The sequence below is a fragment of the Zea mays genome, chromosome 8, assembly GCF_902167145.1.
Source record: "Zea mays cultivar B73 chromosome 8, Zm-B73-REFERENCE-NAM-5.0, whole genome shotgun sequence".
NCBI classification, from domain to species: Eukaryota; Viridiplantae; Streptophyta; class Magnoliopsida; order Poales; family Poaceae; genus Zea; species Zea mays.
Window position 1 is genome coordinate 29,240,693 of NC_050103.1, and position 19,239 is coordinate 29,259,931.

The 19,239-nt window shown below is 45.6% G+C and overlaps 1 protein-coding gene across 6 annotated transcripts; it reads left to right on the top strand.

The window, feature by feature from the left end:
• Nucleotides 1–2,886: 2,886 nt before the first annotated feature.
• LOC103635012 (acyl-coenzyme A thioesterase 13) lies at nucleotides 2,887–17,345 on the top strand. Of its 6 annotated transcripts, XR_004851931.1 has the most exons (8): nucleotides 2,887–3,633; nucleotides 4,735–7,396; nucleotides 12,326–12,825; nucleotides 12,921–13,283; nucleotides 13,362–14,382; nucleotides 14,573–15,578; nucleotides 15,678–15,818; nucleotides 16,637–17,345. XR_004851931.1 is itself a non-coding variant. In XM_035961646.1 (5 exons), exons 3-5 carry the CDS (start codon nucleotides 15,177–15,179, stop codon nucleotides 16,796–16,798), a joined length of 705 nt encoding a protein of 234 aa, XP_035817539.1. In that variant the 5' UTR covers nucleotides 12,454–13,283; nucleotides 13,362–14,382; nucleotides 14,573–15,176; the 3' UTR covers nucleotides 16,799–17,345. The 6 variants fall into 6 exon arrangements, 3 of the variants coding, with proteins under 3 accessions (XP_035817539.1, XP_020397988.1, XP_035817538.1); XR_004851930.1 differs by lacking the exons at nucleotides 2,887–3,633; nucleotides 4,735–7,396 and having other exon boundaries at nucleotides 11,663–12,825; XM_035961646.1 differs by lacking the exons at nucleotides 2,887–3,633; nucleotides 4,735–7,396 and having other exon boundaries at nucleotides 12,454–13,283.
• The last annotated feature ends 1,894 nt before the right edge of the window (nucleotides 17,346–19,239 follow it).

The window sequence follows — 19,239 nt, forward strand, 5'->3', positions numbered from 1 at the left end:
GCACCGAGAACCAGCTAGTCGATATCTTCACTAAGCCTCTAGATGAGAAGACCTTTTGCAGGTTGCGTAGTGAGCTAAATGTCATAGATTCGCGGAACCTGGATTGAATTGTAGCATACATGTACTTATGCTTTTGATCATGTTCCTTTTTGCATTTTGTTGCTTATTATGGTGCTCAAGTTGTACAAACACTCCCTGGACCTCACAAGTCCGTTGCAAAGTGATGCACATGTTTAGGGGGAGATGTGTTACAACTTGACCCTTTGAGACTAACCATGTGCTTGAGTTTGATAAATTAGTCTCGAAGGAGGATTGAAAGGGAAAAGGTGGACTTGGACCATGAAAGACTTCCACTGCACTCCGATGAGAGGGTAACTAATTCCAAGTTCATCTCATGAAATCTTATTGCCATTTGCTCTTAATTGAAGACTTTGGTGAGGCAATGGGGTTAAAAAGGCCAAGATTGATCCCGTTTTGGTGCTTGATGCCAAAGGGGGAGAAAATAAAGGCCAAAGTAATAGATGGATCAGCTACCACTTGAGAGATTTTGAAAATAGTAGAATAGAGTTTTTGTGAGTTTTTGTTTTGTCAAAAGCTTTTATTGTCTCTATTGTCAAAAGTTGACTTCTTGTGGGGAGAAGTGGTGATTATGGGAAATAGGGGGAGTTTTTGAAATCCTTGATCAATCTCTTTTGGAATGACTCTCTTTATGCCTCAACATGTGTGTTTGACATAGAAATAGAGATTTGAGTTTGATTTGCAAAAACAAACCAAGTGGTGGCAAAGGATGATCCATATATGCCAAAATTGAATCAAAACCAATTTGAGTTTTTATTTGAAGTGATTTCGCACTTGTTCTAGTTGCTTTATGTTGTGTTGGCATAAATCACCAAAAAGGGGGAGATTGAAAGGGAAATGTGCCCTTGGGCCATTTCTAAGTATTTTGGTGATTGAGTGCCAACTCAAGTGCTTAAAATGTGAATTTATGCAATGGATGAACAAAGTGCAAATCTACAACAAAGGTATGTTTCTAAGTCTTAGTACATTGGTTTTGTGTACTAATATATTTGTCTAAGTGTTAGAAACAGATAGAAGAAGATAAGAGAAGACTTGGCTGTGTACAGCCAAGGGACTGTTTCGGTCTGGGGCACCGGACTGTCCGGTGGTGCACCGGACAGTGTCCGGTGCACCAGGCTGTCTCGGCCGAACAGGTCGCTCTCGGGAATTTGCTGACGGCGTACGGCTAAAATTCACCGGACTGTCCGGTGTGCACCGGACTGTCCGGTGAGCCAACGGTCGGCCGCGCGATCGGCGCGCGACACGTGGCCGAGCCAACGGTCGGAAGGAAGCACCGGACTGTCCGGTGTGCACCGGACTGTCCGGTGCGCCAGATCTGCAACGGTCGGCAACGGTCGGCTTCGCTGTTTATGGAAATAAATCGGGCACCGGACACTGTCCGGTGTGCACCGGACTGTCCGGTGCGCCCGACGACAGAAGGCAAGGATAGCCTTCCAGATGTGTTCTCAACGGCTCCTAGCTGCCTTGGGGCTATAAAAGGGACCCCTAGGCGCATGGAGGAGGACACCAAGCATTCCCACAACACTCCTAAGCACCAAGACATCGATCTCGCGCATTTGTTTCATTGTGATAGCATATAGAGCTCTTGTGGAGTTGTGAACTCTTTGAGTTGTGTTGCGAGCTCTTGTTGCGACTTGTGTGCGTGCTGTTGCTCTGATCTTTTGAAGTCTTGTGTGTGTTGCTCATCCCCTTCCTTACTCCGTGATTCTTTGTGAACATCAAAAGTGTAAGGGCGAGAGGCTCCAAGTTGTGGAGATTCCTCGCAAACGGGATAAGAAAAGAAAAGCATAACACTGTGGTATTCAAGTTGATCATTGGATCGCTTGAGAGGAGTTGAGTGCAACTCTCGTCCGTTGGGACGCCACAACGTGGAGTAGGCAAGTATTTGTGCTTGGCCGAACCACGGGATAAACCACTGTGTCTTCTCTGTGTTTGATCTTTTGTGGTTATCGTATTGTGCAAGACCTTCTCTAGCCACTTGGCATTATTACTCTAACTCTTAACAAGTTTTTGTGGCTATAAGTTTAAGTTTTACAGGATCACCTATTCACCCCCCCCCCCCTCTAGGTGCTCTCAAGTTGTAAGCTGCTGGCATCTAGCTATAAATCCAGCTGTAATAACTGATTAGCTCTGTGATCTAGCTGTTAATCCAGTTGTAGTAACTGATTAGCAATTATACCCACTTAGGGCTGCTATAAATCTGAGCATTTGTAATGAAGAAGGCATGAAATGAAATAGAAGAGAAATCATACTGCCACATACCTGTGAATTCGGTTTTGGCAAGATCCGGCCAAGGGGAAGTGTCCTCACGTCGGTAGAACTCTAGAGAAAGGGGAAGAACATACCTGGAGGCAAACTCATCTAACTCTAGAGCTTCCACAACACGTACCTAGTGCAGATCTGGGCAAACCATAGCCCAGGGAGCAGATCTGGACGAACCCTAATCATAGGGTTCCTCACACACGTCGAGCGCGCGGATGAGGTCGGCGCTCGGCGTCACAACGAGTCCAAGTCTCCAAGACAGACTTCTTTTTTAACTTGCTCGGTGCGGCTAGCTTGCTGTAACACCTAAAAATCTTTTCCTATGTAATTAATAAAATAAATATAAAGATTATCAATTAAAATATTTTAATAAGAAATTTCTTACCTTGGAAGTCACTCCTCCAAAAATAAATATATTTTCTATTGAAAGATCAAATAAAAAATCTCTAACTGATTTAGTTATCCTTTTGTTGGACTATAAATTCTAGCTGAATAAAGATTATACAATAAAAAATTACATTCCTTAACAACTATTTATGTATGTGCATCACCTACTTGGAACCTTAAACTCAGTTTTAAATTTGAATACCTAAAATTAAATTCAAACAGAAATTTGCAAAAGAAAACACGAAAACATGGGATGGTGCAGATTCTTTCGTAGGTCGTATCTCTCTCAACCCCGCCCCTTCTACCTTGCTTGTTGGGCCCAGAAGCACCTCACCGGCCCAACTCCGTGTCTCGCTGCACGCGCAACCGCACCTCAGCCTCCTGCTCGCGCGCACCGCAGCGCCGTCTGGGGCAGGTCCCGCCGTTCAGCCGCACACATCACCAACCGCGTGATGCTCATGTGCCTTCAATCACCGCCGCGTGGGACCCACACCGTCACCATCATCCCCTTTCCTCACTCCTCAGGTTGTTACGAGGCTACGTGCAGATCTCGCCCTTCACCCCTTGTCGGATTTCGCCCCATCTGGAGATCTCCCTGGGAATAAAACCTGATGCATCATCTCCTCCCGTCTCCCTCCATCCATATGGCTCAAGCACGAGCGCCACACCATCATAGACTGCCACGCAAACCGAGAGGGCAGAGTCTGTTGCCATGGCCACATGAACAAAGAGAGAGAGAGAAAGGAACATAGAGAGAGCAGAGAGTACATCAGGGCATGGAGAACATGTATACGGTGTCGAGGGTGCCAGGGTCGACCGGGACGCCAGTGAATTCCTCGTCGGATTTCAACAGTCGTCACCAAGCCGCCTCGCACGTGGTCACGAGTCTTCGTGTAGTAATCTCCGGTAAGAATACTCCTAGTTAATCTTTGACGCCATCCTCGTTGTGTAGAACCCTCTCGGTGGGTGGTCGGGGCACCTGTACGCTCGGTCGCTTGGCGCCGATGTGCCTCACCGTCATATGGGGGCGCCGCCGTCGTCTGGGACAACGGATGATGATGGAAGCACACTCGCCATTGATCCCTAAATGGACGACTTAGATTAGACATCTGCATACCCCTTTGTGAAGAGATCTAGGTCGCGTATCTGTAGATCGACGGTTAGGATTGGATCGGCCACTATAAAATCATAACCGTGGGGTTCGAATCCTACGATCTGCATCGCGTACCCTTTCATTTAAAGTTGGATCTAATCTAGACCGAGCAGATTAGATCAGACAGTTGAGATATGCCGATACCCTTTCAGCCAGCACAATAGCAAAAGAGCCCCTGATCTTTATAGTAATAAACCCGCCATCCATCCATATGCATGGACATTACCTCGAACTCCTCGGGTTTGTAATAGAAATTGCGCAGAGGTCCTTAATAAATCATAGTTTGGTCCCTGGTATTTGCAGATAAGCCTTTATAAGCTATTTTGGGTAATGAAATAAAATAAAAATATCTATAAAACGTAGGAAATTCATATTTTTCTGAAGCTAGTGAAACTTTGTAAAGACCACATAGTGCTACCTGCCTCGTCTTCTCGGCAGAGATGAATGGGAAGTCATGATCCCTTGGCAAATGGGTAACACGACTTGTGGGTAAAGGGTGCAACCTCTGCAGAGTGTAAAACAGGTATACCAGCCGTACTCACGGTCAAGAGCAACTCAGGACTCTCGTATGATTAATTTATGGAACTAAACTTAATCTGTCATATGTATTGTATCACGGGTGTTATTATCAATTGTGAACACTTATTTAATTGGTTGGTATCTACTTATACTTAGTAACTGCTAATAAAATTTTGACCAACTTTAAAAGCAATGCTCAACTTTAACCATCTCCTTTGGTAAGCCTTACACTTCGTATGAGCCCAACTGTAAGTGAGCTCATGCACATTATTCTACACAATTTGTTGAGCGATGAACGTATGAAAGCTCACCCTTTTTGTACTCATATCCCCCAGGTCAAGGACATGTACTACAAGATGAGGAGCATGAAGGATGTCATGGCTACTTAAATCGGGTGTGACAATTTATTATTTGTGATCTCTTATTTATTTGGGTTGATATCTACTTATACTTAGTAACTGCTAATAAAACTTTGACCAACTTTAAAAGCAATGTTCAGCTTTAACCATCTTCTTTGGTAAACCTTACACTTCACATGAGCCCCCATTGTAAGTAAGCTCACACACATTATTTCTCACAACTTGTTGAACAATGAACCAAGGTCTATTTAGGTTGTATTCATTCGTTCCTTTAATTTATCTGGATATATATGGCTCGCTATGTTGTGTTATATTCTATGAACCAAGATGCTACAGGCTGTGTGTTATGTTCCTTCGATTTCTACCTCCTTCCTTTCAGCGTACTAGCTACCTCTCTTTCTGCAGTCTCGACAACCAAGATCGATGTCTATATGATGATAAGTCATGCAATGCTCGCTGTTGTTTCAGCGACTGCTTAGTCCTTTTTATTTCAGATTATAATCTCTCTAGATTATATAATCAAGCGTAAATAATCTAGTAGGTAAATAAACACCTAGATTATAAGTTCAGATTATATAATCTAAACTCCATATTATGATAATCTCATAATCTCTTCAAGAGTAGCTTATTTGAGATTATTTTGGTAAAAGACCCACTACCCATGGTTTACCCATGGTTATGTAAATAGAAATTACAATATATGCCATACTTTTTTCTCAGCTAAAATAAACAAATAAGGGTATTGTTGTCTTTATGCATAATCTACATTTGTATAATCTAAACTACCAAACAACTACATGTAGATTATAATATAATTTAGATTATAATCTGGATTATATAATTTAGATTATAATCTAGATTATATAATCTATAAGCTGAAACAAACGGACCTTTGGTTGTGGCAAATGGAAACAGCTGCTCTTGCTCGTAGAACTAGAGCCTCTATCTACAGTTGTTGAACCTAATGATGGACCAACAGAGCTTGAGTACGTGCGACCATTTCTCCTAAGGTAATCTTTTTTCACATTTGGCAGATGCCGGCATTTCCTCGTTGCATTGCCATGCAGTACTGATGCGTCTCTATCTAGCCTTTCTAATGGGTGAGAGCAAATACCATGGTTTATATATCATCACTCTCCCTTCATACACAGTCCATAGTCCTGCCTTTATATATCAACTACGTTGGACAGTTGAGCTAACGCTAGTTTCCTTAGCCAGGTTTCACATATAGTGTTAGTTCTGATGTTTGTTTTTCGTTCTGCAGCATTGCTCATACTTTTCGTACCTTTTTTCGTTGATGTGTAATGGATGTTTTCCATTAATAAATGGAAAAAGGGGTCAACCTGGTTAAAAAATATTATTTATATTATATAAACGATCATTTGTTGTCTACAAGCACAAAGCAAATGTACGGGTATTTTTGTGATGTTGGTTCCAGTATTACTAACATCTCTCTCTCACACACACGAGCTGGAGGATGAAGAAGAGGAGAACATAGCACACACAAGGAGATGAGCTACTAACTTGTTCGGCTGTAGCATGCCCACTACTTGGAAGCTTGCTGCCTATTACATGTACTATTCTACATACCTACTACATAGTACTACACCATGCTTCTACTACTACTGTCCTATTGACAGCAAAAGGGAGGGAACGGTCACAATACACATGTTTCTAAGATGTAACGATGCGAGGGAGATGGAGCAGCAGATTATCTAACAATCCTTCCTCCATTACTGCTGCTACTCCTTATTCTCGGTCATGCCGATTCTAGCCTGAAGCTCCGGGAACTGAACGCATCCGAGTGGCTTAGTGAAGAAGCCCGTGAGCAGTCGGGGTAGACCATGTGCGAGAGGCGCACAACAACGTAGTTGACGATGATGTAGGGGCAACGACGAGGATGAAGACAGGCGAAGGCGGCGCTGCTGCCCGAGGAGGCGACACAACGGCAACCCTTGTACTTGGAGAGGCGTGCACTAGACGACATATATCAGGGGAGGATGGTTGCACACGATCAATTAATCAGGTCGAAAGCGTGCGAGGTAGAGACGACGATGGCAAAAGCAATGTCGAAGGCGGAGCCTCCTGATCGACGGTGGCGAGGATGAGCTGGCTTAGGTCGACATGCAGGCGAACAGGCGTGACACACACGTGCGTTTTAGGTACGCCATAGGCCACATGATGTGATGCGTTCGAAGAAGATAAAGAGGCCAGTGTTGTCGACGTCGAAGACACATGCGATCAACAGGTGGTGGGCGCAAACCCGATCCACCAACCGAGAAGAATAAAAGGACTCACAGATTTGGGCACATCACCGGGTACTCGTAGCTAGTTCATTTTCCCAACTCAGTTCATCCTCCTCATCCTCGATCAAAAAGTTAGAGAAAGAGATAGCCCGCGAGTAGAAAGGCTCGACCTGGTTGACAGGGTGGGGGCGCACGGCTCGGCCCAGCCGCCACCTTGGCATGCAGAGGGGGTGCCCGCCATGTGTAGCCTGGTGGCGGCATAGCAGGCTGCCACTAGCACTCGAATGTGATGGAATTGTGCCCTCCCGACAAGACTAGGCGGCATAGATCTAGGGGTTGGGGTGACATAGCCTATGGGTCTGAGCGGCCTCTCCATAGTGTGAGGAACCCAGGTCTAGGGTTTCGCCCACCCTTGGATCTGTGCCCAGGTATGGTTTCCCCTCTCCCTAGGGTTCATCCGACGTGAGGTTTCTTGGCCGAATCAAACAAGAACCCTAAATCACACAGGTATGTGGTGGTGCTGGATTTCTGTTTTATTTCATTCATAGCTTCTCCATTACAACTGCTCAGATTTATAGCAGCCCAAGTGGCTCTAACTGCTAATCAGTTATTACAGCTGGATTACAGCTAGATGACAGATCTAATCTGTTATTACAGCTAAATGCCAGCAGCTTACAGCTGTATTATTCTATCCCCTCTGTACTCCTTGCCTGCATCTATGCATTCCTGGTAGGGTCATGACAATCCGCCCCCCCTTGAGAGCTTGCTTGACCCCAAGCAAGGGCCTTTGGAAATCTGGTCTTGGCCACAGTAAAATCCTCCCAAGTAGCACATGATGATGGTAACCCAGACCACCTGAGGAGCACTTGGACCACAGCCGCATTACCTTTCTTGACCATTCTGCGATCCAGAATCTCTACCGGAGCCAGAGATCCCCTGTCCAAATCCATTGGTTGAGGAAGAGTATCAAAGACCGGAGTATAATTTGGAACAAATGGTTTGAGTTGGGAAACATGGAAGACAGGATGGATCTGAGCTTCTGGTGGAAGAGCCAAACGATAAGCAGCTGGCCCAATTTTCTCAGTCACTGTGTAAGGCCCAAAATACTTGAAGGCAAATTTGGGACAAGGTCTATTGACCACAGAATTTTGAGCATAAGGCTGGAGCTTGAGCAAAACCTGTTCCCCCACCTGAAACTCCCTGGGAACCCGCTTCTTATCTGCAAAATGTTTATACCTCTGTTGAGCTCTAGCCAAATTGGCCTTCAACATCTCACTATGCTCAGCTCTGTGCTGAACAAACTGGACAGCTCCCTCATCCTCCTGCCCTGTGACCGAAGGAATTCCAAGAACAGATGCTTCATAGCCATAAAGGGCCTGGAAAGGTGAACAGCCCAATGATGAGTGGAAAGTGGTATTATACCATAATTCGGCTAAAGGTAGCCAAGACTTCCATTTCTGAGGGTTGGAGTGGACAGCACATCTGAGATACATCTCCAAACACTGATTAACTCTCTCACTCTGCCCATCTGTCTGAGGGTGATAGGCTGTGCTTAAAGCAAGCTTAATATCCAAGAGCTTGAACAAATGTTTCCAAAAAGCACTTGTAAAAATCTTGTCCCTATCAGATACCACTGTTTTGGGCACCCCATGCAGCTTGATTACTGAATCTACCATGATTTGGGCCACTCCCTGAGCAGTGAAAGGGTGCTTTAAGGGAAAGAAGTGAGCATACTTAGTGAATCGATCTACCACCACCAAAATCGTATCATATCCTTCTGACCGGGGTAACTTCTCAATGAAATCCATAGTTAAGTCTTGCCAAGCTCCTGCTGGCACAGGCAATGGGTGAAGTAACCCAGAAGGATACTGCTTGGGACTTTTGGCCTGCTGACAAACCGCACATTGTTTCACAAATAATTCCACATCAGTTTTCAGGCCTGACCAACAGAACAACTTTTTAATTCTGTGGTAAGTAGCAGTGATTCCAGAATGACCACCCAATGATGAATCATGCAAAGCTGCAATAATTTTGGTTCTGAGGGCAGAATTCTCCCCTACCCAAATTTGCTGATCCTTTCTGATCACTCCCTGCTGAAGAAAATAGCCATCTTCATCAGGACTCTGTATTACCAATTTCTGTAAAAGTTGCTGGGCCTGCAAATCTGTGGCATAAGAGTTCAAAATTTCCTGAAGCCAAACCGGTTGGACCTCCGAAACCAGTGCTAAAATCATGGCTGCCCCCACCCTAGACAAAGCATCTGCCACCACATTCTCTTTTCCCTTCTTGTACACTATCTTGAACTGGAGACCCATAAGCTTAGCCATAGCTTTTCTTTGCAATTCAGACTGAAGCTGCTGTTCTCCCAAGAAAGACAGAGACTGATGGTCTGTCATAATAGTGAAAGAGGACCTTTGCAAATAAGGTCTCCACCTGTCAACTGCCATGATTAAGGCCAGAAATTCCTTCTCATAAATGGATAGTTGCTTGTTCTTCATACCCAGGGCCTTACTCAAGAAAGCCAATGGTTTGTGCTCCTGCATAAGAACAGCCCCTATGCCTTCATCACAAGCATCAGTCTCAACCACAAAAGGTATCTCAAACCTTGGTAAAGCCAGAACAGGTGTTTGAGTCATGGCCTTCTTAAGATGTTCAAAAGCCTTCTGAGCTTCAAGTGTCCACACCCATGCCTTCTTGCCTTGAAGTAATATTGTCAAGGGCTTTGCCAGAGTACCATAATGCCTGACAAACTTCCTGTAATACCCAGTCAAACCGAGAAAACCTCTTAACTCAGTGACAGAAGTAGGCACTGGCCACCTGACCATGGCCTCAGTCTTGGATGGATCAGTAGCAACCCCTTCCTTAGAAATAATATGGCCCAAATACTGCAATTCCGCCTGAGCAAACACACATTTCTTCCTTTTGAGATAAAACTGGTGATGCCTTAACACAGTGAAAACTTGCTTCAAATGTTGAACATGATCTTGCAATGTTGGGCTGTAAATGAGAATATCATCAATAAAAACAAGCACAAACTTCCTGAGGAAGGGTTCCAAAATACTATTCATAGCACACTGAAAAGTGGCAGGAGCATTGGTCAACCCAAATGGCATTACTCTGAATTGATAATGCCCATGATGGGTTTTAAAAGCAGTCTTGTGCTCATCTTCTTCGCCCATTCTAATCTGATGGTACCCAGCTGTCATATCCAAACTGGAAAAATATTGGGTGCCTGCCAACTCATCTAAAATCTCATCCACCAAAGGCATTGGAAACCTATTCTTCACTGTCATATCATTGAGCTTTCTATAATCTATGCAAAACCTCCATGTTCCATCTTTCTTTTGTACCAGTAATACCGGAGAAGCAAAAGAGCTTACACTAGGAACAATCAAGCCTGCTTTGAGCAATTCTGCCACTTGTCTCTCTATCTCATCTTTGTGTAGTGGAGAGTATCTATATGGTCTGGCATTCACTGGAACCGACCCTGGCAGCAATGGTATATAGTGGTCAAACACCCTTTTGGGAGGTAAGGCTGCAGGCTGAGCGAATAAATCCTGAAATTCTGTGAGTAGTGCTGCTAACTGCCCCTTCACCTCTTCTTTCTTTGGTACCACCTGTTCCAGCAACACAAAAGCCCAGACCTCATTCCCTTTCAACCATTTCTGCACCTGAACAGCATGCACTTGAGAAACTTCTGTAACCTTAGCACAGTCTCCTTGTATTTGGACTTTCTGTCCCTGATGGTAAAACTCCAAGGTCTTGTTATCCCAGTCACAGTTCATAGGACTATGGGCCCTCAACCAGTCAAATCCCAAAATGGAATCATATACCCCAATGTCCAACACTCTCATAGGGAAAACAAAGGTGTGCCCTCCAGTCCACCATTTTACTTCCCTTACTCTCTGAGTGCTGACCATAATATCCCCACTAGCCACCCTGACCTTCACTGGGTCACATTCTTCCACCTCCAACTTTAACTTTTCCACCATCTGCTTGCTAATGAAACTGGTAGAACTTCCAGAATCAACCAACATTAATAACATCTGATGCTGAATCAATGCTCTAAGTCGGATACATTGAGAATCATCAGCCCCATTAATAGCATTCAGAGACAGCTTCAGTTCCTCTTCTTCCTGTTTCTCCTCTTGCTCTATTTGCTCCAATACTTCAGGAGTTAAAACCTTCTCCATATCCTCAGGAACTAGAACATGTAACTGGACTGCATTCCCTTTCTGGCACCTTGCTTGATGACCAGGTTCAAATTTCTCTCCACAAGTGAAGCATAGACCATTCACTCTTCTATACTCCTTTAGTTGTCTCTCCTTACTCCATCCTCCCATCTCAACACCTTTACCATCTGCTCTATTTCCTCCTCCCAATCTACCAAGAACAGGCTGCTTGGTAAACTTCATTCCTCCCTTATCAATAATATCCTGTTGAACTTGAGCCAATAGTTGTGCCTTGTGAACAGTAGCAGGAAGCTGGGACATAACTGGATACTGAATTTCATTCTTCAGTCCTTTGACAAACTGACTGACATAAAATGTTTCATCCATCATAGGATTATGAACAGCAGTAGCATATCTTGCTTCCTCAAACTCCTTCACATATTCTTCCACTCCAAATTCGTCTAATACCAGCCTAGACAAATTCCTCCAATCACCCAACCCTTGCTTCAACCTGACAAACTGCAACCATCGTGCTGCAGTACCTTCAAAGTTGAGAGACGCCACAGTGGACTTCAGAAAATCAGGGACCCGGTAGAGGTTGAAGTAATCTTCACATTGTATAATCCAACTGGCTGGATTTGTTCCTCCAAACTTTGGAAAGGGCATCCTTGGTATATGCTGTTGCAACTGTTCCCCATCTCTGTCCAGTTGCCCAGAACTCTCCTCTCTACCTCTGTACATTCTTTCTCCTCTGTTCTGAGAATTTCTGCTGTCTCTTTCTCCTGCTTCTTCATTCCCATAACGATCCATATCCCTTGCCATGGCTTCCACCCGAAGAAGAGAAACAGCCTTCCCGGTCTCCTCCATTTGCTTGCGAAACAGCGTCCTCTCTTCCTCCATGGCATCAACCTTTCCTGTCAGCTTCTCGATGGCCAACATCATCTTCTCCCAGCGTGCTTCAGCCTGCTTCGCTTCCATGGTGACAGCCTCGATCACCAACCGGGACTGGGCCGACGGCTTAATTGAAGGTGCCGTGATGAACAAAATTTTCTGAGCACCTCCCTTCTTTCAAACTTGTGTCAAACTGTCTTCCCGCCAATCTCTCCTCCAAGGATTCGACAGCTTTGATACCAATTGTGAGGAACCCAGGTCTAGGGTTTCGCCCACCCTTGGATCTGTGCCCAGGTATGGTTTCCCCTCTCCCTAGGGTTCATCCGACGTGAGGTTTCCCCCTTGGCCGAATCAAACAAGAACCCTAAATCACACAGGTATGTGGTGGTGCTGGATTTCTGTTTTATTTCATTCATAGCTTCTCCATTACAACTGCTCAGATTTATAGCAGCCCAAGTGGCTCTAACTGCTAATCAGTTATTACAGCTGGATTACAGCTAGATGACAGATCTAATCTGTTATTACAGCTAAATGCCAGCAGCTTACAGCTGTATTATTCTATCCCCTCTGTACTCCTTGCCTGCATCTATGCATTCCTGGTAGGGTCATGACACATAGCCGTCACCACGACGGCGTACCGAGGGTAGGCATGGATGTTGTAGCTCCCCGCAGCTGTCACCATGATGGCATGCAGAAGGGACGGCATGTTCCAACCAGCATGAGAGCCCAAACAACCACTAGGATGAGTGGAGAAATCGGTGAGTCCCTGATCTGTTGAAGCTTGACGACGCGACGATGACGATGTGATGTAACCAGCAACAATGTGATGAACACTACCATAACTCATTTGCAGTTTCAGTGACAAAGCATCGTCGATGGAATTGTGTAAAATGTCTAAATAGAGTGAAAAGTCCAGGCCCCACAACTACATCTGAAACTGTTTCAATACAACAGGATGGAACTAATGATGGTTGCTCTATTTCAATAGTTCGGACTTTGCCTAATAATTCTGATTCCAGAAGACTGTTTTCTTGGACACAACAATCATCTCAAGGGAATGATCAATCAACCCTTTCAAAGAGTGCCCAAGAATGCAATTCAAAATGCAGCTCTCCTTATGGCAGTAGAGCAGTTACTACAGTGAATGTTCCAGACACATTAACTGAAGCAAATGTTCCAGACACATTCACCGAAGGCAGTGTTCCAGCAACAGAAGGTATGGAGCTTGGTGAATTCCTAATTTGTACTTTTGTTTGTATACAGTAAACTAAATAATATGACAGTATATCCTCAGGTTTATGGAGCTCTTTCAATAATATTGATGTATCAGCAAATATCCTGAATGATGTCTCCATGGATATCAGTGATTTACCTGATGATGTTTCTCGAATGATATCAAGCATAGAAGAAAATGGCACACAGAATCTACACGGTCCAAAACCTTGTGTGGTGTCAATTGAAGATGATAATAGAACAGCTCAAGATGTTCCTAGTGATGACTGCAATGAGCCTAATGCTCGTAAACCGAAATCTGGGCACAATGTCTCTAAACAAATATCTGCGCACAAAACCAACCAAGTCCGCAACCAGGTTCCACTTCAAGCATCTTTAAAAAGGAATGTTGGATCTGTTGATAAGAAGAAAAGGGACCAATCTGCCAACTTAGCTGATATTTCAGATCTCAAATTTTGTCAGAGGAAGCCAAAAAGATGAGGCGGTTATCAGAGCTCATAGGCACTGACCAGGTAGGAAATACCATTTGAGGTAGGAAATAATAATAGCACTCCTGTTAGCAATCAGAAAGTGGGTGAAACGCAATCAAGAGCTCCCAAGAACATTGTGAATCACACAGTAGGGATGGTTGGTGTTGGATCTTCTCTAATGAACTGGATGAAAAACACTCATAATAAGAAAATCAGAGCACAGAAAAAGGACACAGGACACAAGAATCTTGATTCTTGTGCTGTTTCAAACTCTAATCCAGACACAGTCGCTTCTAGTGTTGGCGATATGGGGCAGGAGAAGATGCTATCTACTAGCAACGGCAAGCATGGGAATGAAAACACACAGAATAACAACCTGGAGCAAAATATGCAGAATGTGGATGACCTGTGCCAAAATGAATCAGGGAACTTGAAACGGGGGTTCTCAAATGGAAAAAATCAAAGATTTTGCTAAAGAGAAAGGTACTGTCAACTGCGATTTCCCGTGATGAGAACACTGAGAATAATAATACTATAAATAAAAGTATGCTCAGGTCTCATGATTTGCATCAAATGGAATCTGAAGGCACGATGCAGAGATGTGTGGCAAAGGTATGAACAAAGAACAGCCTGCAAAATATGTAAATAGATTATTACATTTATTACCTAGTTTCCCTGATCTGAATTAGGGACCTTTGTGCAGTATATGATTTGTTTTTCCTTTTTCTATTTTTGGCATTTACCAGTCTGGTAACTGCCATCTGAACTAGTTTTTTTTTATACCACTGGAATTTGTGTGTAGGGTTGTACGCAGCTTGGCACACAAATTCAAGTGTCATACACACAAATAGCTAGTTTGGGATAGCAGGTGAGCGAAACAGCGAGTCCCAAATGACATACACCTTATTGAGAAACTATCGAAGAGCTAACATGCGCCGGATGGAACTTGGAACGCAAGCTCTCGGTTCACAGCATGGTCAATACAATGTTTCACCCAGCACATCACACGGAAGCTACACAGACCTCTGCGCCCTCACTCTCGAGTAGGTGTGCTCGGTTCGTTGCTGCAGCAGGACATTGCAAGCTGGTCTGGTCTGAGAACCGTGGGACGCAGCACAGCCTAGGCGTGTCTAGACGGACAACACCGCCTGCTGAATGCTGATATGGACCTGCAGTTGGGTTCTGCTAGCTCTTCTGTTCCCGACCCAAAGCAGCATCGATTGCCAAGGCATGGTGGTACCAGGCAACCTCAGTGGCAGCTGATTTCACTGTAATTAGCGACAAGAACAAGTATATGAGAAGGATTTGAGGTAGAGAGGAGTGTTGTAGTTGGAGAACAGGTACATTTGACTCTGTCAAGCAAGTATCATCTGTAGAGGTATAGAGATGTGTGGTTGTGCCCTGCCATGAAACAGCTAGACAGCTATCTGTGCCAGCAATGGGTTCGAAGTCATAGCAGAGTCAGTGTAGCCGCCCACGCGGTGGCAATCCGAGTGGTCGGTGGCGGATGCCTTTTAAAAGGAAGGGGGCGTGCGTGTTGCGCCGGGCGAGGCAGACCGCAGACGGTCAAACAAACAAGTCAGGTAGCCAGCGTGGTCGTTCGCGACACAGCATTCGGCAGCATGGGCGCGGTTGAGCCGCCGGCGTGGATGTCCGCCGCGGCGCGCAGGTGGCTGGAGAACGCCGGCGCCACGGCGGAGGACACCCCGGGCCGGGCCTTCAACGCGCTGCCGCTCTCCGGCGTGCGCGTGTCCCTCGCGGAGCGCGGCCGCGCGCTCTGCTCGCTCCGCGTGCCGCCCCACCTCACGGTGCGTGCCTCTCCGTCCCTCCTTCCTCCCAGCCCAGCTCTCGCGGAGACCAAAGGTCGTGTGACGGGTTCTTGGCTTGGCTCCCCTGCCCCTGGTCAGGACGCGGAGGGGAACTGGCACGCGGGCGCCATCGCGGCGGCGGCGGACGACGTGTGCGCCGCGGCCATCATGTCCGTGGAGGGCATCATCAAGGTCTCCGTCCACTACGACATCTCCTACTTCACACCGGCCAAGCTCCATGTGCGTACACACGACACCGCTCTCCTCTCCAGTTTCTCGCATAAGTCTGCGTCTTTAACACTGGAGTGAGCGAGAAAAAGAAACAAGAAAGGGGTTTGCTACGTGTGGTGTGGCCACTCCACACGCTCACCTCACGTTGCCTACCAGGCGTGTCGTCGTCTTCAGTATTCAATCGGGCGGGCGACGAGTGGCGTGTCACTGCCTAGCAATAAGTAGAGGGCATCATGGATGGATACCAGTCAGCAGAGCAGAGTATTGGGGGGGGGGGGGGGGGGGGGGGGTGTGTTCATGCAGAGTCCAATCTTTTTTCTTTTTCTCTATTCTGATTCTGATGAAATTACTCCTCAGAAGATGAAACTTGCTGTGGACATCTTTCTTTTTCACGACACACCTTTCACAGAAATTTGGTCCAGTTTGGTGAGCCTGGTCTTTCAAGTAAAAGCGGCTTTAATTCCTCGGGCACACAGTTAGCATTAGATGCACATTCTTCAGCACAAGAAAGGTCTCAGGAATAGGATTTTGTCCATTCTATTCTATCTGGGAAGTAAAGGGCATGCCTCTTTTTGAAGCTTTTGTTTCCCAGAAGCAACACCGTTACTGCTTTCTGGGTAATGGGGTAACAGCAGGCCAACCAAAGTATGTTAAGGAATCCAAAGTTTGCTTCGGTTGGAGCAAAGGGTTATGAACCACACTGATTAGCCGTTGGATAGGAGCCTTTTGTGTTTATTTTTCTTTGTTTGTGTCTCTTGGTCTCTGCTGTGCTTTTGCATTTTCCAAGAAAATGCCAGTAGGGAGCAACTGAAATGTTGTGCGTCCAGGATGAAGTGGAGATGGATGGGCGGGTGGTGGAGCACAAAGGGAGGATGACGGCGGTGGTGGTGGAGATCCGGAAGAAGAAATCCGGCGAGCTGGTGGCTATCGGGAGGCAGTGGATGACGGCCTCCAGGCCCAAAGGCGCTGCTGCTCACAGCAAGATCTGAACTGAAGCTTCTTCCTTCCTTCCTTCCTTGGGTTTCCTTTCCTACCTCGAAAACTACTGCTCTCGAGTGAATTGAACTGGCTGTAATTACTAATTACTGGGGAAAAACACGGTTTAGGTTGCTGTGATTTGTTACTGGCGTCCCCTTTAAATCAATCAGCAAGATGCAATCGCAGCGAAGCTCTGTTGTGCGTTGCTAGCCTGCCTAGGATCCTCTTGCTGCCGGGCTATATCGAGCTCGCGCGCTAGCTCATGCACCCGAGCAATTCGCTGACGCCCGAGACTTACTTTTTCTAGTGCTGCTATCAAAGCCTAGTCAGCTGGAATAACTCTAGCTTATGTTATACCCAAATAAGGCCTTGTTCGGTTATTCCCAATACACATGGATTGGATGGGATTGGAAAAAATTCTTAAGAAGTTTGACTTGTTTGGGATTCAAACTCATCCAATCCCACTTAATCCACATGGATTGAGAGCTAACCGAACAAGCCCTAATTGAGTTTGTACAATGTACATGAATTGGGAAATATAAAAGGTTTATTTGACTACTTGTTTTGTTTTTCTCATTTTTGCATATTCAAATCATGGGTCAACTTGGCTATTAACAACTACATTAAATAAAAGAAATAGTGCATCATGTTGGAGTTTATTTGTTTGTGCATTTAAGGATAATAATAATAGTAATAATAATGTATTAAACCTAATTTGAAATCTAGAATTTGGAAATGAAATATAAAAGAAAAGAGAAGAAAAGGAAAGGAAAACAATATACAATGTAAAGAAAAATATATAAATAAAGATATCTTTTCATGCTAGTAGTTGATTGTATATTTAATCTAACTATAAAAATTCACCATAAAATTTGGATTCAAATTTGAGATTCAAAAATAAAAAAATAAAACAAGAAAATGGAAAGGAATAAAAATAAGGAGGAGATGCACACTGGTTGGGTTGAAACCTAGCTATCGCGGCCCAGCTGACTCCTTTTCACGCGCGCGTCGGCCCATCTAACATCCGCACAGGATCGTGCCGCGGCGCTGACATGCGGGCTCGTGTGGGCAGTGGCCGAGCGCACTCCCTCAACCTTCCCAGACCGCGAGCGTCGTTTCTCTGGCAGTGGCCCTCGTGTGTCAGGTCCCTCTCGTCCCCTTTCCGCAGTGAAGCTGTTGAAACAAACCGCGCGTGGAGCTTGGCGTTGGACTCGGGATTCTACCTCTACCTCGGGATAAAGTGCCCCTCCTACTACCACGCGCAAGCATCTCCAAGTCGCCATCTTCGGGCGTGGGGACCTCCACATTACGTGCGCCACCACCGAGACCCACTTCGAGTCGTGAGATCCGCTGTCGTCGTTCGTCGCTGTTGTCATCTCCCAACTCCCATGGAGCGATCCTAGGTGTCCTGAAGCAAGTGTACATCATGCACAAGGGCGTAATCGGGCGCAGGAACTTGCGGAGCGGCGGGGATTTGAAAGTCGCCTAGAGGGGGGTGGATAGGTGAAATCTGAAAATTATAAACTTAAGCACACACTACAAACCGGGGTCAGCGTTAGAATGAATATTAAGTCCGGGAGAGAGGGAAAAACAAATCAACCAAGAAATAAAGCGGATGGACACGGTGATTTGTTTTACCGAGGTTCGGTTCTAAAGAACCTAGTCTCCGTTGAGGTGGTCACAAAGACCGGGTCTCTTTCAACCCTTTCCCTCTTTCAAACGGTCACTTAGACCGAGTGAGGCTTCTTCCTTAATCTCACGGGTCACTTAGACCCCGCAAAGACCACCACACAATTGGTGTCTCTTGCCTCGCTTACAAATCACTTGAGAGTAAGAAGTGAGAAAGAAAAGAAAGCCAAGCAAACAAGAGCAACAAGAAACACAAGTGATCCTCTCACAAGTCCTAATGTACTAGAATTGAATTGGGGACTTTGATCGGATCGGTGGCTTTGATTTGTGTCTTGGAGTGTTGCACTTTGTTATTGTATTGAATGGAGAGTGATGAATGCTTGGATGGTTGGAGTGGAGGTGGTTGGGGTATTTATAGCACTCAACCACCAAAACAACCGTTGGGGTGGCTGTTGTCGATGGGCGCAACCGTTAGGGTTTGACCGTTGGAGATTTGTCTTCTAGTTGCACCGGACAGTCCGGTGCCACACCGGACATGTACTGTTCACTGTCCGGTGCGCCTCTGGCGGCTGCTCTGACTTCTGCGTGCACTGTCCGTGCACTGTCCGCGCACTGTAGCGTTTGCAGGTGTCCGTTGTAGTCGGTCGTTGCGCTGGTAGCCGTTGCTCCGCTTGGTGTACAAGACAGTCCGGTGAATTATAGCGGAGCGGCGCTGCAGAAATGTAACGCCCCGAATTTTGCAGTTGAATTTTTTCTTTTCTTTACTCGCCAAAATTCGGGCGTTACCTTTTCTTTTTCTTTTTCCCCTCGCTAAACCTTGACC